This window comes from Lampetra planeri, chromosome 19, assembly GCF_965212315.1.
Source record: "Lampetra planeri chromosome 19, kcLamPlan1.2.h2, whole genome shotgun sequence".
NCBI classification, from domain to species: Eukaryota; Metazoa; Chordata; class Hyperoartia; order Petromyzontiformes; family Petromyzontidae; genus Lampetra; species Lampetra planeri.
In genome coordinates, this window is record NC_136125.1 from 13,258,168 (window position 1) to 13,284,064 (window position 25,897).

Consider the following 25,897-nt stretch of genomic DNA (forward strand, 5'->3'; position numbering starts at 1 on the left):
GCTCTCACCGCGAGCGACGCGGCTCTCACCGCGAGCGACGCGGCTCTCACCGTGCCTCTCACCGTGAGCGACGCGGCTCTCACCGTGAGCGACGCGGCTCTCACCGCGAGCGACGCGGCTCTCACCGCGAGCGACGCGGCTCTCACCGCGAGCGACGCGGCTCTCACCGCGAGCGACGCGGCTCTCACCGTGCCTCTCACCGTGAGCGACGCGGCTCTCACCGCGAGCGACGCGGCTCTCACCGTGCCTCTCACCGTGAGCGACGCGGCTCTCACCGCGAGCGACGCGGCTCTCACCGCGAGCGACGCGGCTCTCACCGCGAGCGACGCGGCTCTCACCGCGAGCGACGCGGCTCTCACCGCGAGCGACGCGGCTCTCACCGCGAGCGACGCGGCTCTCACCGCGAGCGACGCGGCTCTCACCGCGAGCGACGCGGCTCTCACCGCGAGCGACGCGGCTCTCACCGCGAGCGACGCGGCTCTCACCGCGAGCGACGCGGCTCTCACCGCGAGCGACGCGGCTCTCACCGCGAGCGACGCGGCTCTCACCGCGAGCGACGCGGCTCTCACCGCGAGCGACGCGGCTCTCACCGTACCTCTCACCGCGAGCAACGCGGCTCTCACCGCGAGCGACGCAGCTCTCACCGCGAGCGACGCGGCTCTCACCGTGCCTCTCACCGCGAGCGACGCGGCTCTCACCGCGAGCGACGCGGCTCTCACCGCGAGCGACGCGGCTCTCACCGTGCCTCTCACCGTGAGCGACGCGGCTCTCACCGTGCCTCTCACCGCGAGCGACGCGGCTCTCACCGCGAGCGACGCGGCTCTCACCGCGAGCGACGCGGCTCTCACCGTGCCTCTCACCGCGAGCGACGCGGCTCTCACCGCGAGCGACGCGGCTCTCACCGCGAGCGACGCGGCTCTCACCGCGAGCGACGCGGCTTTCACCGTGCCTCTCACTGCGAGCGACGCGGCTCTCACCGCGAGCGACGCGGCTCTCACCGCGAGCGACGCGGCTCTCACCGTGCCTCTCACCGCGAGCGACGCGGCTCTCACCGCGAGCGACGCGGCTCTCACCGCGAGCGACGCGGCTCTCACCGCGAGCGACGCGGCTCTCACCGCGAGCGACGCGGCTCTCACCGTGCCTCTCACCGCGAGCGACGCGGCTCTCACCGCGAGCGACGCGGCTCTCACCGCGAGCGACGTGGCTCTCACCGCGAGCGACGCGGCTCTCACCGCGAGCGACGCGGCTCTCACCGCGAGCGACGCGGCTCTCACCGTGCCTCTCACCGCGAGCGACGCGGCTCTCACCGCGAGCGACGCGGCTCTCACCGCGAGCGACGCGGCTCTCACCGCGAGCGACGCGGCTCTCACCGCGAGCGACGCGGCTCTCACCGCGAGCGACGCGGCTCTCACCGTGCCTCGGGGCCCCAGGGCGCCCTTGAGGGCCGCCGTGAAGCCTTTCAAACCGAGAGCCCCTCCTGCTGCTGCTGCTGCGCCCGCGTGGGTTTCCTCCTGCCACACGTGGCACACGGCACGGCTTAGTTTGTTGTCCTCTGATTAGCACGGTTGGCAATGTACGGTGCGAAAGAAGTTCAATAAACGTATATGTAAATACAGTCGAAAATCAAGGTGAATTCCTGCTGCTCATATAAACATTGAGGTGGTACCCATGTCCCGTTTACAGTCCTGAGCCAATGGTGTAAATGTTACATTGCTTTCCTTTGGCGGGGGCGAATTTCTATCCAGCACCGCTCTAGACGTCATCACAAAGTGGTACTCATTTTATCGACCCTGGAAAATACGATGGACGGAGTCAACCCTGAACTGGGATTTGAACTCGCGACCTAACGACTGAGCCACACGGCTCTATCGCTGAGCCACCTGGCCGTTCATGGAAAATGTTTATGGCTAAAGTGGCAGCGTTCAACTGCTTGGGGATCCCCATCCACCAGATGAAGTCAGCTCCGTAGCATCGGAGATGGGGGCTGTAGGGTACTGACCCCGCTTGCTGAAGAGCAGAAGTCACGTATCGCCAAACGGATGAATCGCTGCTTATTCCATTTAGCGTTTGTTTAAAGCTTATTTAACATTGTTGATTGACGTATGTATGTATTATGTATGTTGCACCGTACTTAGCCAACCGTGCTAATCAGAGGTGCGGGGGAAGGACAACATCCTAAACACAAAATGCAGTTCAAAATAAATTAGTTTTAAATCTAGATTTAAGAGTCTCAACGTATAAAATATTTTTTTTTATAAATATTAACAAGTCCGGAAACCGTAATAAACTGTTCAAAGATGAATTCATCCGTTGCATTCAATAGCTCTGAATGTAAATTTACCTCAAAGGCAGTCTTCAGCTTTTCCAAATGCTCTAACGTCACACTCTCTTCAATCTGACGAAACAATTTCACGCAATGAGCAAAACAAAATTCCTTCTCACGCTTTGAAGCTCGGGTTGTCAGTGTTCATGCGTAAACTCCATGCAGCCGCACCGTAACTCTCGTGAGGCTGATCAGAGTGAATCAAAGCTCGCGCCTGAAGGTTGTGTTGCTAGTAGGGACTAACCCAGGGGTCGTCAACCGAAATAACAATTTAAAAAATCGAATACGGTAAAAGAAACTCAGTATTTCAAGAGCGGCAATGCACGTGGTGAATACGAGACCGTGGTGGTCCTTCATGGGCAACGTCACGGAGCAGTCCTTGAAGAGCCGCATGAGGCTCCGGAGCAGCAGGTTGCAAACCCTCTGGACTCACCCAACAGCGACTCCGTTCACCATAGGGTCTTGCCCAAAACGTGGGCACGTGAAAGCAAAAAGGAGCATTTGCAAATATTCTTAGGTTTTTTCGGTAAAGTCACGTAGGTAAAACATTAAAATTAATAAAAGTAAAATAAAATAAAAAGCTCTTGTAATCTCTCATTTACTTGATACAGCTGTCGTGGCTGTGACGGTTCCACCTGAAGACGGAAGCTTGTGTTGCCTCCGAAACGTTGTGATTTTTATTTTATTTTACTTTTATTAATTTTAATGTTTTACCTACGTGACTTTACCGAAAAAACCTAAGAATATGAATCCTTGCAGTCACGAAAGCTTCAAATCTAGAATCATTTGCAAATACTCTGTATGCAAATGAATATTGCCCACACAACTACCCCTCAGTTGATAAATTAACTGTCCACAGACGAACATGTTGGAAAAGCATTACATAATGCACGCATGATTTTTTCCTAAATTGTATTCATAATGACAAAGATAACACGGTCCTCATTAATCCAGGAAAGTCTCGCTTAGAATTAAGATTGGTTTTGGTTTATTAAAGGCCTGCACTGAAATATTTTCCCAATTCATTATTAATGGCTTCTTCGCAAACAAAAAAACATTTTATCAAGTTTTTTTACTTCCACAATTTCCATTACGACTGTAATTGAAAGTAGCAATGTACAAAACATTTTCAAACCACCGTATTCAAATGGAAATAAGCGCACAAGTTGCTTCTCATAAATCTCCCCTGGAGCTTAACGGTAACAACGTAACGAGGGTCGTTGCTTTCATCGCAGGCAACTCGGTGTGGCCACCGAGAGGCACTGTTGTGTTGGCAAGCGTTGCGTCAGTACCTCCAACAACCATTCACGTGGCTCTCCTACACGCTTTCGGGTTGTTACCAAGTGTTTTTGTTCGGCACGATGTCCGACGTTTTACTCCACGTGCTGGGAGCTTCTTCAGGCGCACGCGGTGCGACACAAAAACACAACCGCGAAAACCTACGTGGTAGAATGATATGCATTCCTGACACGGTAACCCTATTACTACTATTGCTTATGTTGAGTGTTAAAAACATGTTCTAAATAGTAAGGTGATAGCAAGGGTGAAGCACTAACCGCACAGAGGAGCAGACTCCTAGCAAAGAACCATGTTTTAGAAACAATTTTTTTTAGTTACAACGATAACAATAAATAACGTACCTCCTCTTGGCAAATCGTTTCAGTCTTCCATGGGCCATTTCCTTGCTCAGCAATGGCAGTAGCATTTTCCATGTTATAATCTCATCATAGGGTGTTTGACCATCTATTAAAGCCCCGTAATAATATAAAATCTGAATCTATTATAATACTGTGATTTTAAAAAAGAAAAGTATAATCACATGACAAATTACAGAACACACTTTATTAAAATGTCCTTCCAGTTCGTTGTTTAGACGTGATGGCTCTACGTTCGAGCGTCCAATTTAAATGTTATCAGTAAAATGGTGTCCAGAAGCACACCAAAAAATATCACTTTAATCTGGTAGCATATCTACTGGCTGCTTGGAGTAAGTGCCCTCTCTTCTTCCCCACAAGCCGTGGCTGATAGCTGCCAATTCCTGTTTGCCATGACAATAAAGCTTTTATGACTTGAGCACGGGCCAGCCAATTAGGCACTGTGGTCGGACGGGATCTCCTAATTGGGAGGGCAAGCACAGGCATGCAGATGAGTGCTTTGTGAAACAGAACTCTGCCGTGCGCAACACGGAAACCAAATTTCAGAGGGTGCCCCGCAAAGGAACACGCAACCACATTTGCATGCAGACTGTGCGCTCATGAATCTCTATTCTGACCACCCTTGTGCATACCACTGCGTCGGCTTGCGCGGCTGTGCTGTGTAAGCTCTCCTGCCTGTTGTTTTGAATGATGTCCGACGTTCGGCTCCACAAGTTAAATTCAGGAACTTAATTTTTAGTTTCGCTCCATTGAATTCACTTCCTGAAGAAGCTCCTGGATGCGAATCGAAACATCGGACACCGTGCCAAACAACACGTGGGACAACCTGAAAACGCCATTGTCCACCTTCATGCTGTCCCCAGCCTGGGCTGCCCCACTCACACGCCCTTGACATTTATGTCAATTGTAAAATGGTGCAACACGCATTACCATCCTGTCAAACAATGCTTGGTTAACATCTTGCTTTGTACTTCGTCTTTTAACGTAAAGATAATTTATGATTTCATGAATTCTCCAAAACAACTATATTCTGTTTTGATGCCATTGCTGTTTGGGTTCCAAGTCAGACCACGGAAAAGGCTTCCTCAACAAACTGAACCCACTCCATGAATAATTTTTCAAAAGCACGCAGTCCCGTTCAGTCTGAAAATTGCACACATTACTCTACTTTAATTTTCAATTAGTTGGTGCATAAATAATAATCCTCTGAAAATTAATAGTGCCCTTCACTTACCCAGGAAAGCCTCACTGAGTTGGTTTGATCAAATCCATTATTGATCATTCGGCATGTGAGAGGGAACGAACTGGAGTACTGGAGAACCCCCATGCACTCGAGGGGGTAACAAACAAAGTTCTGCTTAGTTCAATAATTCACAGTTGTACTGCCATCTGTTTGTAGGCCATATGTAATAATAACTGCATACATTTCAAAAGCTAACCTTCAAACAATATCACAATCGTTGTAGCAGGAAGCCACAGAAAAATGTCTTGAGCAGACATGCATGTTAACGTATGAAGGCAAGGTTTGTTCATGACAGTGCAGTCGCGTGCCGTGGCTGTCGAGTGTGCAGGTGGTGCAGCGGTTCCAAGGCCGACTGCCTGGTGGGGCCTCGGCACTCAACTACGAAGATGGGTGGGGGTGGAGGGAAATTGTATGGGAGGCCCCATTTCACCGCTGATGCAGTCCTTTAAGTTTCATGACGGTGCTGTCTTGTGGGAGAAACAAAAGCAGACGAAGTCACAACATTAAGCCGTAATGGCGAGTTAGCCCGTGATGAACGAAGCCCGTGAACAAAATCACTCAACCGACGTTGAAAACCATCAGACGAACAATTGGAGCGTCTCACCAGCTGCTTGTGTCTCGGATGTAAATCGATGCTGGTGCAAGGAAACTGAAGCTGGACAGTGAAGGCCACCGAATTTTCCAAGTGTATAGTTACTGCCCTGGGGATGTGATCGCGCGGCCTCGCCGACTGCCAACGCGTGGAGCGGCAAAGTGCGCCTGGTAATTTATTAACGGCCTGCTGAGAGCGTGGACGCAACTCGGCAGCGGGGATGATGTGGCGTCTCGTAGGGAACATGCGGTTCAAATCGAGCGAAGGGTCGGTGCTTTATACAATAACTTACACAATCACTTTAGACAATGACTTGCACTACTACTGTAGGTTGTGCTGTGGAGTTATTTAATGTGCTGGGAGCTTCTTCAGGAATTAATTATTTAGTTCCTGAAGAAGCTTGCAGCACGTGGAGTGAAACGTCGGACGTTATACAGAAAAGAGCATGTAGAATCTGAAAAAAACATAGGAGAGCTAATTATTGGAACTATATTACAGCTCAGATGCTCCTGCAACAATTATTACAAGAGCATCATTATTATCAACCATCATTTGTGCCGTATTTACCATCAGATAAAAAATAACCTCAGCTGTACATTTAAGAGAACATTTCATTTAGGACATTATATAAAAGTGTTTTTGCAAGCTTAGAGGAGACAATGTGTAGAGGTTGGTTGTTAAATATTAATCAATTAAAAAAAGGAGAGACGATATCGTCATCCTCTCAGCCGACAAGGGCAATGCCACAGTCATCATCGACAACACCACATACAATAACACAATTCAGGACCTACTTAATGATGGTAGCTATACCAAAATTAAAAGAGATCCCACCAACCGCCTCGTTACGAAAAACCAACAATATCATCAACGATTCGACATCTTTAATTGAACCAACCGAGCGGTTTTCCTTAAAACCCTCTGCTGCTAGACCACCAAGATTGTATGGATTACCAAAAACCCATAAAGAAGCTACACCCCTTCGTCCTATCGTCTCCACCATTGACTCACCCACCTACAAACTGGCCCGATTTCTGTCTGAGACCTTACAACCATTCACTGGTAAGACCACCTCAGCTGTACTTAACTCAGCTCACTTGGTATCGTTAATTAAGGACATCTCACTATCTCCAGGTGATTTGCTCGTTAGTTTCGATGTAGTTTCTTTGTTTACCAAAGTTCCTGTGCCTGACACCATTGCAATCATTGAAGATTTGGTCCAACAAGGACTAAATGCTGATGTACCGGCCCTGGTGAGACACTGCCTCACCAACACTTACTTCACCTGGAATGGAACATTCTACAAACAAGATGAAGGCACCCCAATGGGTTCCTCCCTTATCTCTACTTGTAGCCAATGTTTTCATGGAAAAATTCGAGACAGATGCCATCCAGGCATCCACTCTATGTCTGTCCTTGTGGAAGAGGTACGTAGATGAGAAGTTCGTTATCTGGCCACATGGCCTACCAGCTCTGAACCAATTCCTCAACCACATCATAGAGCTCGATGTATATCCGACCATCATTGCTTAGCCAGTGAACTGGAACACGTACACCAAGCTCGCAAGATGAATGGATATTCAGACTACACAATCCGTAAAGCACCCCTACCGTTGGGAAAGAACCATCTGAGGACCCAATCAAAACCATCACATTGCCATACATAGCAGGGGTCATCAAATAGATTTCCAAAATCATGAGCAAACACAACACCCATGTTCGATTTAACACAGTACATAAAATTTGTGATCTGATCCCATCTGTGAAGGATGTGATCCCTAACATGCAATACCCCGGCGTCTACAAACTAAGCTGTGTCTGCGGCAGTAGTTACATTGGGGAAACTAAGCGACATGTCTCGGACCGTGCTCGTGAACATAAGGTAGATCTGAAACACGGTAGGACCAATACCTCAGCCATAGCTGATCATTGTTTTAATGCGGTAAGCTCACACGAAATTGATTTCTCCAAGACGAAGGTACTTTGCAAACCCACTAGCTATCAACAAAGATTAATTCATGAAGCCATCCATATTTATAGACACAGACACAATTTCAACCGAGAAGATGGGTACAAACTGAGAAATCATTGGAAGGACGTTATTAACCAGTTTAAGTCATAACTGGCTGTGATGTTTCCACCCTGCCACCTTCCGATGTTAGTTGTTATTTTCGGCTCTGATTTTACATTAACAGGTTAAATTTCTCACACCAACACAGCCACTTCGCGCGCCGACGCTGCAGTGGCTCTGCAATCTTACATTAACATGCTAATCTCTCACATTAACATAGCCACCTATGTGCCGTCTTGGACGTCGCCCGCGGATCTTACATTGACATGCTAATCTCTCACATTAACATCACTAGCGCCGCCCACTTTGTGTATGACCCTTGGGTTACGCCCATTCTAAACCTTTAAACAGTCTGCCTCAGCAGCTTTACTCTTTTCTCCTCCTGATGACGATCGCTTGTGTTGTGATCGAAACGTCGTAGTTTTTGTTATTTTCTTTGAACCTATCTACGTGACTTTACCGAAAGACCCAAAGAATATGAATTCCTGCAGTCACGAAAGATTTAAGTCAAGATTGAAATATAAATTTCACGAATATTGGTGCTTGTTTGTAAAATTCTAAATGTATCCTGGTGGATTAAAAAGTGAACGTGCAAACACGGATTTGTGCATCTTAAAAGCAAATTACTGCTGGTAATTCCATAGAATCGACCCACACCTCTGATTAGCATGGTTGGCTATGTACGGTGCGAAAGAAGTTAAACATACATACATATGACCCAATTACCTATCGGTGTGGATTTCCACAGAGACTATTGGAAATTTGAAAGTGCCATAAAAAGATGAGTTGACAGCTACATTGCAACTTGCTGACCTGCCCACTGGACATCTGGGAAAATGAGCTTCATAGCTCATCAGTCCTCCAGTCTAAATAAAGATTCTGATTCGTATATGTAGCCGACATATATAATGGCACGTACAATGATTAATGAATGCTACATTTTCTAGAAGAGAGTTCACAGTTTCACGAGATGAGTGAAGGCGCTGATGGTACTCTCCAACACACCGGTTAGTGCTGTACCAGTGACGAATTGGCACGTTCTGTTTACGTGACAACCTTTACTAGTTGGCTGTGTCGGGTGGTGGCGGGTTTTAACGACACATTTATATTTTAACGCGATCTAACCCAAAAAAACTATATTATGTATGATATTGTTTGCGAAAGCCTTCTACGACGTGTTAAACTTATGTACTTTTAACTTATGTTGCACCGCAAGTAGCCAGCTTTACTAATCGGAGGTGTGGGAGATCTTTACAAACATTGCAGGAAACTGCCACATTTAGACAAGCCCCTCCCCCCTCAACTCTAGGATCGCCTTCCTGACTCCACCCACACCCCCCACCCTGCACCCGTCCTCCTTGGCTCCTCCCCCCTCCTCTTACCCTATATAATAATTGTCCCATCACAAATAACTCACTACAGTTATTTTGCTGTGCCTTTTTACACCTGATAAAGAAAGCTTGTGTTGCCTCCGAAACGTCGTTATTTATTATTTTATTTATATTATTATTTCTAATAATTTATTTGTTTTATTTTTCTTATTTATTTATTTTCCCCAACGTGACTTTACCGAAAAAACCGAAGAGCAGGAAACTGTCACTTTAGCAATGTCAGATGTGTTTCAGAGCTTGCATTAAACATCTGCTGTATAAGTTCCTGAGAGTAAATTAAACAAGCGTCTTTGAGATGTGGGGTATGACTTGGTCATCTTGTGTAGGTGCAAGAGGCTTTTGGACCAAACCTCCTCTCGGAGTCTGCCAGCAACATTCTGTGAGCACAGCCCAGGGTTGGGAAGCTTCCTCAAAGTGTGCCGATCAGCTGACACAGCCAGGAAGTCCATTCGTTTGCTTACCACCTTAGTCACGTCAGTCCGTGAACAGCCTTGCAGAGCGGCAAATGCAAAGATACAGAGAGACTATGAATCAGCGGAATACGGTTGGCATAACTGGTGAGTTGTGTAGTCATGGCAACGTACATTGGGTAATTAATAGTCATGTGCTCCAAATGTCCCCACGTTATATTTTTCCCGCCGGGTTGTCGTGAGTAATGTTAAAATTTGTAAAATGGGTCATGACACTGGGCCCATTCTCCAAAAAATATATTTACAGGTTATTTTATAGCGATGCATCAATTAATTGATTGATTGATTTAAATGTATCCTTGTGCTCACAAGATGTGTTTTGAAATCTGATTAAGAATCGTTTTTCCCCGGATTCAGGTGCATTCTAAGTGATGAGGTGCATGAACACCCTGCAGATCACGATCACAAAAAATATTGTTTGACTTGAGTCATAACCAAAGATTGTAAAAACGCATCAAATGGTGGAGGGTATGAATGATTGTGTGCCTTATTTTTACAAATGATGGCAAAGCGTTTTCACTTAGGTTGAAAAATACATCCAACAATAATGCAAAATTCCAAACGGTTTACTGCACTCTGCAAATCTCATTGTGGCTTTATCGCAAGGCTGTCCTTTAGTTTAAAAGCCGTATAGTTTTTACGACTGTGTTCATGTGTGAAAGTGACAGTGCCTCAATGAAATGCAGTGGCACAGTGTTAAAGGGGCCACGGACGAATGACTGAACGGTACCGCCGACCAGTGCCGCCCCTTGCTTGACCCAGACGCCTTCAGCCGGTGAGAAAAGAAGCCAAGGATTTTTTTCACGCCTCGTCAAATACGGGGCGGTGATAGATTGCGCTGGGACAGAGGCAACTCTCCACTTAACTACTCATTTGTTCACGGTCTTGTTCGGTTCAGACATGCTCTGTGTTTCGTTAGCGAGCATTGATCTCGGGCTTTTGTCTTCTTTGCCGGGTGCAGCTCCACTTGTGCCCAACAAACGTACGCAACTGCAACATGCATGTATGAAAGTCTTTCCTGGATTCGTTTTTTTACAATTATGTAATCTGCACCGAATACATGGCAAGAAGCATAAACCATCACGCAAACTCCGGTCATCCTCGTAGTGGCTTTTGGCTAAACTTCGAATAAAGACGGTCACCGCATCACGCGCTTTAAGGTACGCTTCCGCGGCCGTCTGGAACGCTCTTCTGATATTAGGAAGCCACTGGAGCTATGCACTCTCAAATCTAGATTGTAAACTCCTTTTTGTGTTTAGTTTGTTGTTCTCCCCCGCACCTCCGATTAACACGGTTGGCTACGTACAGTGCGTCAAAATTTCAACACACGTACAACATACATATGTCTGGCTCCACTAAACATCTTACCCATGCCCTTCTGTCGGACATCTGTCAAGCTCAACACACCCCCACCCTCCCGTCAAGGTGGTCTGGAAACACAGAGCTTCCTCTTCCCGAGCACCATTTGATTTGAACCGGTCAGATCCCAATGTGGAACTGATCGAAACTGCTCATGTATTCATACTCTTTGGTTCTTTCGATGAAGTAAATTAGGTATAGAATTAAATAAATCACGACGTTTCGGGCGCAACACAAACGTCCATCATCAGGTTGGAAAGCATGATCTGCTGCTGAGGCAGACTGTTTAAAACAGTCTGTTTAAACCCTAACCCTAACAGTCTGTTTAAAGCAGTCTGCCTCAGCAGCAGACCACGCTTTCCCACCTGATGATGGACGCTTGTGTTGCGCCCGAAACGTCGTGATTTATTTTATTTTATACCTACGTGACTTTACCGAAAGAACCAAAGAGTTTCGATTCCTGCAGTCACGAAAACTTCAAATCAAGATTGCTCATGTATTGACGGAGCTGTCAAAATCAAGTTATTACATTTTTTCAAGTGTGTACATTGTGCTCCAAATGTTCCTTCCGTGTACTTAATTTTACAGGAATTTAACAACTCATAACATTTCATACCATATTGAAGTTGGTACTTTCACAGTTCAGTTCTGCTATTATATCTCAACTATTGAGTTATTGCTTTACTTATCTTTACGTTGCCTTATATTTTACTTTGGTATGCATTTGGCACAGTGGTTCGCAACACTGCACTCTGAACACGGAGACCCAAGTTCAATTCCAGGCCATGGCTCACACATCAGTGGTAGTGATATTTGAATTGGGCTGTGGTAGGTGAAGCAAGCCTGACTCTGCTGCTAGACACTGAATGTCAACGCCGGTTTAAAGTCTGCTTGTATTCAACAAATGCTGAGAGAAAATACACTCCCAGAAGGCCGTGCGCCCGATGGGATGTATAAAGTAATATTTAGATCTTTAAATGGAAAGACATATGAATGAGTATCAACTTATTTATTTTGGTTCAGAATGGTCAGACAACCTCCATAACTGGCACGGCATCCAGAGGGCTTTATCCAGCAGCATGTTGTATGGTGAAATTATTTTGCACCGTACGTAGCCAATCGTGCTAATAGGAGGTGCGGACTTTGAGGAGCTTAACAGAGGGCTGGCAATACATGTTTTGGGTTGTGCTTTGTGGCTTACATCTGCCGTTTTAGTAGATTTTACCTGAGACAGATATATCACTGCGCCTCCTGAAAATGAGCTGTGAAAATGAGGAGTTTATCCTGCTGAGATAAAGATGGATTTAAAAAAAAATCTATCAAAATAATGCATCACATATGCCAAGCAATCGTGGGCCATATCTGGAATTGCATAACCAGTATGAATTTACAACCACGCGGCGGCCTTAGGACAATGCCCCGCACTGAAATGAGTATTTACAAATCTGCATTGTAACAACAAGATTTGCCAGTCTTCATATTTGATAAGAGAATGCCAAAGCAAACATTCTCAATCTTCCTTTACCCAATTTGAGCAGGCTTAAAAGCTTTAATTGCTTCACATACACATACTCTTAAACGGAATGTTAATGCTTATATATATGATGAAACAAATTAAATTGGTGATGCTCCCCAATTACAATTTCCATTTTCCCTCCAATAGACCAAGACTGCTGCAATGTATACTGTACACTGTTCATATATAACAAATGCCGCTTGCTGCCAGAGGTTCTCAGTTGAAGCCCAGCGGCCGCCCTGGTTAATCATCGCAATCATTCACCGTGAGCAGGGGTCGGCTATTTAAGGACTGCATCATGACATTGTTTATTAAAGACCACCACTGCCTGGTATTCACCAAGTGCAAGGCCGCTCTTGAAATATTGAGGGTTTTTTTTACCAAATTCGAAAACAATTGCCCTTCTTGTTATTTTTATTGCTGACCCCTTGACCATGAACCACAGTGGCGAGATGTTAACTACCTCGCCTGGTATGCAGGAGGTCGTGGGTTTGATCCCTACCCTGACGCCTGCATACTTTGGAATTTGCGTATTCTCCCCGCGGTCGTGTGGATTTTTCTCTGCGTACTCTGGTTTTTCCCTCCCCATTTTGAATCAACGCGCATTCAGAATATCTGTCTGCAATACATTTGCACGTGACAAGCCACTTCGTTGAGCTATCATTTGTGGCCAGTCGCTTCTGAAAAAGAGCTAGAGCTCAGTGGGCGTTACCTGGTAAAATAAAAATAGTTCCATAGTTTAGTTTGATGAGCAATCCACTGCCGAGTGAAGACTTTCCCCGAGCTCCCGCCACACTGCGGGCGAGGATTACCCGAGCCATGGACAGGTCCCGGCGGAGGAGTGGCCGTTGGCAGCGAGCCGCGTCCCACGCGGTGGACACCGAGTGCCGTCGAGGCCCCGGCGCCGTCTCCGACCGCCGGGGCCTCGCGTCTCCCGTCGCGCCGGGGCCGCCGTGGCCGTGCGCCGTCACCACCCGCCCCGGGACGGTCGCCACTAATGCGCCGGCAAACGCGCTCTGGGTGCGGGATGGCCGCACCGGGTCGTGCCATGCCGAAGGTTGCTCCCGCCGGTTGCCCGCGGCAGCGAAGGCGGTGGCCGGGCGTCGCTCCTCAAAGACACTGGCAAATGGGACGCGAGTGGAAATGAGAGCGGTGTCAGCTAATGACCACAGAGGCTTTTTTCACCAAAGAATTGTATGTATTATGTTTTAGAATTTCTCACTTTGCATTCCAGAAGAGAGGATTAATAATGAGATACAGCATTCGTTCGGGTTTGGGGGTTTTCTTACCGCGCCATGTTGTTCTAAGTGATGTTTTCACCTTGGTTGGCTATTTCAGGGGTGGTCAAACTTTCCTAACCCTATGAGCCACAATATGTATATGGCTGAGAGCTACGAGACACGCGGAACCTTACACGTGCATTCTCTAGCACGGCCAATCACTTGTGCTGGTTGGCTGCAGAGTTTATATTAATTTGTGCACTGTGCCATGAACCCTGTTACCAGAGTAGGATTCCCAGCCACAGCTCACTTCGGTGCTAACAGCGCCATCCCTCTTCACCAACCCGTGCTCACAAGCTTGAAGAAGTTTGGTTAACCAACCTTCATGCCCTATACAATCTAGGGAAGTCTGTGTCCAGCAGTAGATTGACAAAGGCCTGTACATTATTATTTATTTTGATAAAAACGTTATAAGTAGTACCCTGTTACAAGGTGCCACAAACATTCCACTGGGCTGTTGAGTCCATTCAACCGCAGACTGTTGATGGTGTCGAGTAGAAATATCACACGCGCTGACATTACCGTCTTGGACGACTGGAAATTCAAATAGCTCCAGTGCCACTTAACACAGCCAAGCATTGCTCTTGCTGTAAGAAGACAAGTTTACTTGTTCAGTTTCCATGAACAGCTTGACATTTAAATGTCCTTTGATATTATACAAAGCACACAATGCTCCATTAAAAATTATAATTCCGTAAAAAATTTAAACATCCAATTATATTTAATTGCCGTTTACTTTCAAGAAAAAACTTAACATATCATGAAATCTAAAGTTTATGATGGCATGGCTATATCAACAGAGCCTCACCTATCATGCTCCAATGAAAATAGCTGTTACGAAAAGTAAAATAAAGAATAATCAAATAAAATAAATATTAAGATTTTTCCACTTATCTGTGTTATGTCATTTATGTACGATTCCAATCATTCTCTTTGTTTTTTTTCGGTAAAGTCACGTAGGTAAAAAATAAATTAAATGAAACCGTTACAGCCAAAATCACTGTAGTAAGTGATTTTGGCTGTAACGGTTCCATCTGAAGACGGAAGCTTATGTTGCCTCCGAAACGTCGTGATTTAATTTAGTTGTTTTCATTTATTTAATTAAATTTTTTACCTACGTGACTTTACCGAAAAAACAAAAGAGTATGAATCCTTGCAGTCACGACAGCTTCAAATCTAAGGTTCCAATCATTTTTATAGTCAAAATCGCCAAATTGGCGGAGCTCTGCTGCAAATACAGGAAGAGACGAGAGGTGAGGCAGCGACGAGCTCAGCCTCCCCTCTGATTGCGCAACCCCTCGGGAACTGGATGGAGCACGGGCAATAAGCGCGTGCCTGTTAATATCTCATTATGTCACCAATGTAATGTTTGTAGACCCCTTCATTTCATGTCCTCGCCTTCCATACTCCAGGTAACTTATTTCACATATGTGTATACAGCTATTTAAGCTCGCTGGTCTCGTCATGAAACTGCAATGAAAAAGCACCAGGGGAGGCAGCTATCACATCTGCCTCACTGATGGGGACGTGTCTAACACGCTCCCCTCCGTGAGGCCACGCCCCCGCAGTGTGAATCTGGCTCTGACACGAGCCAGTGCCTCCCCTGCCATTGACCTCACCGCACGTCACTGCCGTTGGCATCGCCTAGCACCCGACCGGCGTCTCTCCCAGTCAGCTGGCCGCACGTGGCACCAGCGCCCATTACTGAGTCACAGAGCAGCTGACCTCGTGGCGATGTTTACACACGAGCAACAGGTACTCATTTGAGGCCGAGTCGACCTAGGGGAGGCCCAGGAAAGGTTCAGATATCCGTCACTGTTGTCGGTCGTGAGCAGGATTCGAACTCGCTAGCCCCGACTTACGAGCCGATTCCATCTCCCCGCTCGGCTTCCCCTCGGATGCGTTCCGCTCCGTGGCCTCCACTCCGTCATTGCTCTCGGCCACTCGTGCCCGGGCCGCCAGGACGATGCCTGATAGCCAACGACTCTGCTGCTTTACTCTCCACGCTAAACAGGCAGTGCTGCAAAGTCCATTGCTGTACTGAACTTCCATGCTCCCACGTCCACGCTCGCCTGCCTTCACCATCTCGCACTGACCCCCGTGGGGAAGTATGGTCGAATAACCCCCGCAGCGTCTGGAGGAGGTTCGTCATCCAGCAGTGGATCGAAACACGGCTATGACACATTCGGATTATTGAAGGAGTTGTCTAGTATTCAATAGCTACGAAAAGCGTGGCTCTTTTATGCGGTTAGGTTTGCTGTGGTCATAAGGCTTGCGTTAACAATACGATACAAATCTTGTGTCTAAGCAATGCGTGTACTGATTGTGTGTGGGATAGAATGTACAGAGTAAGACACGGGCTCTTGATGCAATACTGGGTGATCCATATATAGATGCCCCCATTGAGTTAAAATCTCCATTCTCGACGGTGATTGAACGTTGTGAACGTGGTGGCTCAAATGTTTTAGATAAGATAATTAATTCAACGTGTTTAATAGTACTGAGACTGGTGGGAGATAATGCAGAGAGCGAGGCTCTGAAATACGATGTCACTTTCGCAATCGGGTAACGAATCCACGTGTTTTAGTGGCGTGTCTATAACTTGAACACCACCTACCTGCCAACATTGCCATAAATCATGTGCACACAACAATACGCCGCTGCGGCATTGCTAGGCTACCATGAGAATGGAAATAAAAAAAACTACTAAATCAACAATAATATAACTTTGACCAAACACGAAACATACCTGCTGGCTGTGTGGGTCTGTAGCCTTGCAGTGGCTGAGGTTGGTCGAAGTCTCCTACCCAGCGACATGTTTAGTGTCTGTCTGTAAGTCTGTCTGTATGTTTGTCTGTATGTCTGTATGTATGTCTGTCTGTATATCTATATGTATGTCTGTATGTATGTCTGTCTGTTGAACGTCTGTCGCACCGTACGTAGCCAACAGTGCTCCTCGGAGGTGCGGCCGGTGTACAGAGCGGGAGAGAGGCGGAGTGACGGCGGCTGAGCGGTCACTCCACAGTCGGGTGGCAGGGCTGCTGTCGTTCTGGGGCGCTGGTCGCAAGGGACACGAACCGTGGCCCCCCCAGAGACCTCTCGCACAGAGTGAAGTGCGCAGCAGCAGCCTACGGACAGCAAAGACAAACAGCAGCAGCAGCTGTTGCTGCTGTTGCCTGGGCCGTGTTGGAGTGTTTGGCTGTTGGCGAGTCGCCTATTGAGCGCGCATCGCACCAGCGACCTCGACTCCCCGCGCGACGGCCACAACAAGCGGCGGGCGCATCGCTACCAGGGCACGCGCCGCGAGACGGGCGCCCATGGCTACAGCGCACAGAGCAAGGGAAGACGCCTTCGTTGTAGAGCAATGGACGTGTTTGTTGTTGTTATTTTAAAGAAGTGAGTTTCTGTGTTTTTAAAAAGCGAAGCCGGCAAATCCCCAGCTGCTAAGCCCCCCCCCACCCACGCCGTGAACGGGGCGGGGCGGGGGGCGAGGGGCGGGCGCGGAATGCCACATCCAAGTGATCCAACTCTTCCTTCTAACCTATAAAGTGCACACCACTGCACGTACACACGGTCCACATTACTGTATACACTCTTTGGGTCTTTCGGTAAAGGGGCCGTCCATAAATGACGTCACGAACCTATGGTGGGGGGGGGGGGTGTGAAGAGGGAGGTGGGGGTGAGAAATGTGACGTCACATCAAAATGCGCAACTTTAAATAAATATAGATAACACGTTCTACTTAATGAAATATACGTTTTAATAAATATTTTCTCCTACAACATCAGAGTGCCACATTAAATACGCACTACAATGACAATAGTTTAAAGCGATTTGAAGCATGTTTTATTTGGGGGGGGGGGCAGAGCTTTGTGACGTCATATTTGAGGGGGTCTGACTTTGTGACGCCGTGTGACGAGGGGGGGGGGTCAATAATCGTCCAAAATTGCGTGACGTCATTTATGGACGGCCCCAAAGTCACGTAGATAGAAAAATAATAAAGAAATCACGACGTTTCGATCGCAACACAAGCAACCGTCCTCAGGTGAAAAAAAAATAGAGCTTTTATTTTTATATCGACGTGGCTTTACCGAAAGACCCACAGAGCGCATTACTGTATGTTCGACTTCTTTCGCAGAACTTTAGCTAGTTACTACTTCAGCCCACGGGTGTGTTGGAGAGTAAATCCACAACATTTACAATTTGAGTAGTGCGACGTTTCGCTGGTAATTACATCCACCATCATCAGGTGATTTGCCAGAATCGTGCAGCAATCCACCTGTTTCCAGTCTTAAATAGAGCAAGACGACGTCATCACTGAACCCATCAGGTGCACCACTGCACGTACACGCGTGGAAGAGGAAGACAGCTCACAATTACTTATAGAGGAAACACATACTAATTAAATTATTACTAATCTATGATATTATTACAATAACACCCCTCCCCCACCTCTGATTTCTGCACCTGATGGGTTCAGTGATGACGTCGTCTTGCAGACCCACCTATCTCTCTGCCCTCTCCCTCTCTAATTTAGAAATCTTTGGAGAATGTAATCAACCAGGCTATGCGTTAACTGTGTGTTAGCCGACTCTCTGTGTTGCATTACATTACATTTCCAAAAGATTTGATAAATTTTGTTTTCTCAAACTATTTCTCTCTCTAAAATTTACCAGGCTCTCATAGGTCCATTCGCTCTTTCTCTCCCCCGGCCGCTTCGGGGTGGATTTCCATACAACTCTCTCTAAAATTTACCAGACTTGCTGGATCTTTCTATCCCCCTGCCACCGCGGGGTGGATTTCCACACAGCTCTCTCATTGACATGCTAGTTTATCTGCTCCAGCAGACCCACCTCTCTATCTGCCCTCCCCCCCTCTCAATTTAAGGCCTCGACACAGAGGCATTGGGTGTCTATGTGTCTATGTTGTGTCTCTCTCTGTGCGTCTCTGTGTTGTCTATCTACTTGTGTGTCTATCTGTGTGTCTCCGTGTCTGTGTTTTGTCTCTCTCTCAAATTTAGTTCTACCTGATGATGATTGCTTGTGTTGCAATAGAAACATCGTATTCTATTATTTTATTTGTTTTCTTTCTACGTGACTTTACGGAAATAACCAAAGAGCAAATTGTAAATGTTGTGGATTTACAAATTGGCGCGTTGTTTACGTGACAAACCTTACTGGCTGTGTCGGGTGGTGGAGGGGTACGACACATTTATACTTACGCGATCTAAACCAAGATTCCTGACATGTAATATCCCGGCGTCTACAAACTAAGCTGTATCTGCAGCAGCAGTTACATTGGGGAAACTAAACGACATGTCTCGGACTGTGTACGTGAGCATAAGGCAGATTTGAAACACAGTAGGACCAATACCTCTGCCGTGGCTGATCATTATTTTAATGCAGCCGGCTCACGCGAAATGTATTTCTCTAAGACGAAGGTACGTTGCAAGCCTACTGGCTATCAACACAGATTCGTTCATAAATTCATCCATATATACAGACACTATTTCAACCGAGAGGATGGTTATAAACTCAGCAATCATTGGAGAGATTTCATCAACCACTTTGGGTCATGACTTGATTTGTGTTTTCTTGTCAACCTCCACCATCAGCAGTGTGGGTGTGTGGAGCGAGGTGCAATGATTGCCTGGCGCCCCTTTGGTGTAGTTGCTTGTCTTTCTCTTGCATTAACATTAGCTGCCCTGCCCATGCTGCTGACACACTTGGGCTACATCCATCTCTAAACCTTTATAAACAGTTTGCCTTTACAGGCTAACCCCTCTTTTCCTGATCGAGGGCGTGGCTATGCACGACAGACAGACAAATAATCCCTGGTGGGCAGTGTGGGACGATTGTTCCTACCTGTAAAAGTCTTCACTTGAGGTGAGAGGAATAATGCAGCGTTAAATTGAAACTGCAGTTCCGGGACAGAACGGTTGAACCCTTCAGTTCTCATTCCACCTGGAATGCCACTGACAATTTCATTACGAAGCTATCTGCTGATATTATATTGGTGAATGGTACGAGTATTTCAGATCGTCTACAATTTATCAAAGAGAATTCATCAAATTTCGATTTAAAGCTTTCGTGACTGCAGGGATTCATCTTCTTGGTTCTTTCGGTAAAGTCACGTAGAAGGGAAGTAATAAAATAATAAAAATAAAACATAATAAAATAATTCTCACGACGTTTCGGCCGCTTGCGTTGTGGCCGAAACGTCGTGAGAATTATTTTATTATGTTTTATTTTTATTATTTTATTACTTACCTTCTACGTGACTTTACCGAAAGAACCAAGAAGAGGAATTCATCAAGTTTAAGCCCCAATTATAAAGTCAGTCATGCGATATGAAAATGCAACCCATGTTTTTTCAAAAGCCACTTTAGTCTTTTGCTGATGGCCAAGATATGGTGACAGCAACTGACATTTGTATTAAAACACGTGATAAGGCATAACGTATACTTGAATTTCTGTGTCATGAAATGTAGATATGAGAAGTACAGACAATTCAATTAATAAATGATAAAATATTAACACGGTAGGGCATCAGTTTCTTTCAGGACATCTGTCCAATAGTAGATTGGTATGAAATGAATCCATGGCTGGAATCCATGGAGGTGATTGGTTGTTAATATTTATATAATTTATGCTTAGTTTAATCCCTTAATGTAAAAACAATGTCCTGTAATTGAATTGGCAACAAAGCTTGACTATCCCACAGTTTGGGTCAGAGCACAGAAAGCTTCGTGATTTAGTCTGCAATTAATTCCTAATCAATTTTAAATGATCCTGCCTTATCTCTAATTAGTCTGGGCAACAGAAATTGATGGACTGAAACCATAGTCAGTTGTCATATACATCAAAACAGTTGCTATGATACAGACGCAACAGGCATAAGGCACATTTTGAGAACAGTATTAAAATTCATGACTTTATGTAATTACCTCCAAGTCACTTGTATGTTAGAGGCAATGGGCATGAAAAGCATAGCATTATCATTTTTCCATGATAAAAAAACACGATTTGCTAACACAATCGCCTTTTAACCCGATTTGAAAAATCTGCACATATCCCATAACTCACTGTTTACCTTGCTTTGTATAATGGGGAATATTTCAGTAAACTTTACTTCACCGAGTCATAATTATCACGCCCTAAAATTAAGCCTAAAACTTGTACGTATGTATTATGTTGAGTGTATTATTTTTTTTTTAACTAAAACAGATACAAATACCAGAAATATATCAATCAGATAGTCGTCATATGAAATGGCAAGATATGTGAATTAGACCATTAAATTTAGTCTTAATACAACAGAATATAAGATTGGTGGCACCAAAAAATGCGCAACTGCTGAAAGCTAAATTGTTTCTAAACGTATGCATAGAATGTATTAGAAAATGTTCTTTAACTTTCGTGCTGTTAATTTTGCCAGCATCAGGAGAAATAGGCTGATATATTGTCATACTTTAACTTCAAAGCAACCAGAAAATAGTTTGTTTTTTACATACATCACACGGAGATACGCAGGTCCATTATACAGTACAGTACTTCATTAGGGAAAAAAACACATGGTACCAAATGCCACAGATGCAGCAAATATTATATTTATTTGATATACAGCATCAATTGCACTTAAAAGTAAATATTGGTATCAATGTAATTTTCAATCATATGTATACTCGGCATTTGATATCCATATTTTTTGCGAGTTTTATACTTAATATTTTGGCAGGCAGCTCAAAACATTGCAATCTCTCATAGCTCAGGTTTTAAAAACTGCAATGCTGTATTCATGTCCAGATTTATTTTACAATTGTGCCTGTGCACATTTTCGCGAGCTATTTCCAGTTGAATAAATGACTGATATTTTGAGCAGCTCTTTGTGGTGTAATTGTGAAATAAATCATTTACACCCCATTGCCAATCCACTTTTGGATGAAGGCCTCCCTAGATCATGTCATTTAGGGGTTGTTTAACTATATATTATCACACTGCTCAGTGTGGGAGGGTGAATGGGGGTGGCTGGGAATGGTGCTGACATCACCCGCCACTGATGTTAGTTATGGATGGGAATCGAACTCAGGTCGCCTGGTTCATAGCAGTGTGCTAACCAAGTGCAACCACTAAACCCCCCAATGATGCAAGGCCGTAATTATATTGCTATGAAATAGATTTCTGTTTATATGATTGTGGTTATGGTTGTACTTTATTAATCCCGAATCTCTGCCATTACATACAATGAAACAAGAAAAGGTAGAAAAGGAAAAACAGAAATGTAATACAATACACTATTAGACATTATTGTAATAAATAAATAAAACGTCCATCCTATGTGTTAGTGATTTTTTTAAAATATATTTTAGGCAGGAAATTGCAGGAAATTAGTTTTAAAATTTGGATTTTTTTCTGGGGTGGGACCCCCAGACCCCCTGGAAGATTTGGTCCCCACCAATGTTGACTCCATGGCTACGGCCTTGCAATGATGAATAGATGACCATAACAATTGCTAACAATAAAAGGTCAACAAAACAAACAGACAATTTGTACGTTGTTTGTAGTGTTCTAAGAGAACAATATTCTCGTGTTTAATCAGCATTCTAAATACAGGTACTGGTGATTATGATATCTAAATAAATCACGCGGGCTAACACCAATAATGGCCTCTATTCCAAAGTTGTAAATTAACATAATTCTGTAGTCTATAGTTAACGAAATTGCTTCAAAATCTACTCCAACTTGAGAGCAGTCAGCTAAAAGTATACCAGTCAAGAAATTAGACTTGAATACACTACAGAACGTTAAATTAAGGCTTATCATAATTTGTAATAAATCCACTGATAAAACATGTTATGATCTATAGAATCACTTTCAATGAAACTACATTCACCATTATATTCCACGCATATTTTATTGTGCACAGAACTATTGACTGCATTATGGCTAGGGAATTAAGCAATACTTTACATGTACCAATGCATCATGGACAAAACCGTTCTGTGATGTCACAAGCATGCTCCGTATATACTGCAGGTTTTCACAATTGTAAGATAGAATACACATACACAAGATGCAGCAAGCATGTGCAAACATATGCGCTTTGTACATATGTGTGCATATACAGCACCTAAAAAGCAATAAAGGCAGGACATCCACTTATGGGAATATCCTTTTCTACTACTAATAGGTTTATTGGATTTTCATGGAAAACACATTTTGTCAATTTGATAATACAAAATTTGGGTACAAAAGCCTATTACTTAAAAGAGTGATAGCTATGGTCAGAGGAAGAGCGTGCCTTGGAATTCAATAGCCTGTAATGCACCCTCATTATAGGAGGGCCTTTATTAATGACGACTGCTGTATAGATTTGGAGTTTCTTCACATTCTGAATCATTACACATACATTTGTAGAAACCTGGCTTAAGCGGTATCAGCAGTTTTCTTTTGTACAGAAAGGCAAGGAAAATAATGTGGAATCAATTAGCCAAAAACATGAAGTTACCATTTCTATGCATGTCTCTAAATAACTGTTATTCATACAAAAATATAAAGAGACACTAACGAACTATATATTCTGCACATGGATTTCTGAGTAGTCTTAACAGTTTTTACTTCCATCTTTATCACATTCCTCAAGCTCATTAGATATCTCTATTTTCCCAGACTCTGGGGAGCTTCTGTTTTTTGTTTCGGATGCAGCAGATCCTGCTATGTCCTGGCCGTTCTGCTCTTTGTCTGTGTCATTTTCTTTACCCTCTGACCCCTCTTCAAAATCGTTTTCTAGGAACTTCTGGAAAGACTCCTTGAGGTCCTGCATTGCTTCATCATCTGAGTCTCCAAAATTTCTGGGAAAGACAAAAGAAGCTGTCTAGACACATGGCTTGATAGTTTCAAGCTCAAATTTATTTTTTCGTGGATCACATGTTTTAAACATCTCTAACAAAGCTGGTTAGTGTGTGGAATGCCTTAAAATCTATTTGTATTGAATACATTTACAGGATCTCAAATGTAAATTAATAGCATTTCAAGTCACATTCTAGTCCGGTCACATTTTGACATTAAAAACGATCTGAAAGTTGTATTGTCACAGATTACCCACTGTGTAGTAGAGGTTTTCATATAAATATTTCATCAGTTGGCATTATAATCAATGTCAGGGGCTAATATAGATGTAAGTGAATAAAACACCAAAACATTGTACGAGGTCTCTTGCTTTTAAGTAAAATATTGCACAGGCTGTAACACACATTGCAGTATACTTAGTAATTTACTTCAGAGCAAAGTGCATGTTTTTACGTACGTGTCCTCGTCATCTGATCTTCCATCCTCTTTCATTTCATCATCTCCCTCTTCCAGTTTCTCTGCTCCATCAGTCCCCGAGTTGGCTGATGATGGCTGGATATCTTCTTCATCCTCTGCAAGAGGCAAACTATTAAAAAAGTGTGCTCTCTATTATTACACGTGATCATCGTTTACAGAATAAGCTTGAATCTGCAAAACTCTTTGGATTGTTTATGTAAAAGCACCAATTAAGCCACATAAAATGCAAATTACATATATTAATCTGAAGCAAAATATGCAGAAAATAGTGCTTATTGATAATACATTTAGTCTATATGTAATGCTGAATAATGCATAAATGACCTATAGGATAATGTCTTGCCCCAGACTCCTATTCTGTGATGGGTTGAGATGGCCAATGAACCAGCAGCCAACTACTGAGCAAGGTTTGGATCTTTAACACCTTGCTAACAGTTTTTCATGAATATGTGTATGCACTGTTAAATAATTTATGTTATGTCAGACGCAAGTTAACATTAACGATGAGCGATTGGGCGTAAAATTCAAACAATCTTAACACTAATGCAATGTGAGAGTTCCACTGGGCAAAAATTTTATTGTGGGGGTGAGACTCTTTATACCTCTCTCCGATATGGAAGGGCAGATGGTGCTCAGGGCTGCCTTGCTCAGCACCTGCATGATTGTCTGGGAGGGACCCTTCCACTGGCCTCGATGTCCAGCATCCTGCGGCCACACCTCCACCACATCCACATCGGGGCACGTGGCTGGGAGAACAGAACACATGCGGAGTGCGAGGTTGCACAGTGCGAGGTTGCGGAGTGCGAGGTCGCGGAGTGCGAGGTCGCGGAGTGCGAGGTCGCGGAGTGCGAGGTCGCGGAGTGTGGGGTCGCGGAGTGCGAGGTCGCGCAGTGCGGGGTCGCGCAGTGCGGGGTCGCGGAGTGCGAGGTCGCGGAGTGCGAGGTCGCGGAGTGTGGGGTCGCGGAGTGCGAGGTCGCGCAGTGCGGGGTCGCGCAGTGCGGGGTCGTGGAGTGCGAGGTCACGGAGTGTGAGGTCGCGGAGTGTGGGGTCGCGGAGTGCGAGGTCGCGCAGTGCGGGGTCGCGCAGTGCGGGGTCGTGGAGTGCGAGGTCACGGAGTGTGAGGTCGCGGAGTGTGAGGTCGCGGAGTGCGAGGTCGCGCAGTGTGGGGTCGCGCAGTGTGGGGTCGTGGAGTGCGAGGTCGCGCAGTGCGGGGTTGCGGAGTGCGAGGTTGCGCAGGGAAAATATATGCTACTCTTACAAGTTGTCTTTTCAATACGTTTACAAATCTATGCTGTGAAACGTGATAACACATTGCATGGGGTTAACTATTATCAGCATTTTAACGTGGTGTCTTACTGGTTGCCATAGATTGTGCCGCATCTGCACAATTTGTATATATCCGTGCAGATGTCATATATATGCGATGCATTTTCATGTTAGTAGCCTTCATGAATATACATTATATCCTCAGTAGTACGATTCAGGTAAGGTGGATTGACATTTTCAGAATGAAACTACCTCCAGTAGTTGCTTTCATACAAACATTAATTGTATTCTTAAACTTGATGTATAGAAACCAGGAATTGTCATTCACGTGGCCCGACAGTTTACAATCTTTGTGGTATACGAAAAGCACTTTAGAGAAAATAATCATCTACTCTTAATTGCTCAA

At 45.0% G+C, this 25,897-nt stretch overlaps 2 protein-coding genes across 3 annotated transcripts in view; both read right to left on the bottom strand.

Moving 5' to 3' along the window:
- Positions 1 to 17,380, bottom strand: part of LOC144724158 (cilia- and flagella-associated protein 337-like) — a 50,082-nt gene extending 32,702 nt beyond the window's left edge. Inside the window, exons 1-4 of the mRNA XM_078603078.1 lie at positions 16,650 to 17,380; positions 13,433 to 13,739; positions 2,342 to 2,395; positions 1,413 to 1,511 (exon numbers count right to left, since the gene is read on the bottom strand). Coding sequence (XP_078459204.1) covers positions 1,413 to 1,511; positions 2,342 to 2,395; positions 13,433 to 13,739; positions 16,650 to 16,717 — 528 coding nt within the window. The 5' untranslated portion in view covers positions 16,718 to 17,380. The remainder of the gene's footprint in view (positions 1 to 1,412; positions 1,512 to 2,341; positions 2,396 to 13,432; positions 13,740 to 16,649) is intronic.
- A 5,414-nt stretch (positions 17,381 to 22,794) lies between these two features.
- Positions 22,795 to 25,897, bottom strand: part of LOC144724160 (serine/threonine-protein kinase Nek5-like) — a 33,375-nt gene continuing 30,272 nt past the window's right edge. For both annotated transcript variants that reach the window (XM_078603082.1, XM_078603080.1), the window contains exons 19-21: positions 24,828 to 24,971; positions 24,206 to 24,320; positions 22,795 to 23,750 (exon numbers count right to left, since the gene is read on the bottom strand). In XM_078603082.1, coding sequence (XP_078459208.1) covers positions 23,504 to 23,750; positions 24,206 to 24,320; positions 24,828 to 24,971 — 506 coding nt within the window. In that variant the 3' untranslated portion in view covers positions 22,795 to 23,503. The remainder of the gene's footprint in view (positions 23,751 to 24,205; positions 24,321 to 24,827; positions 24,972 to 25,897) is intronic.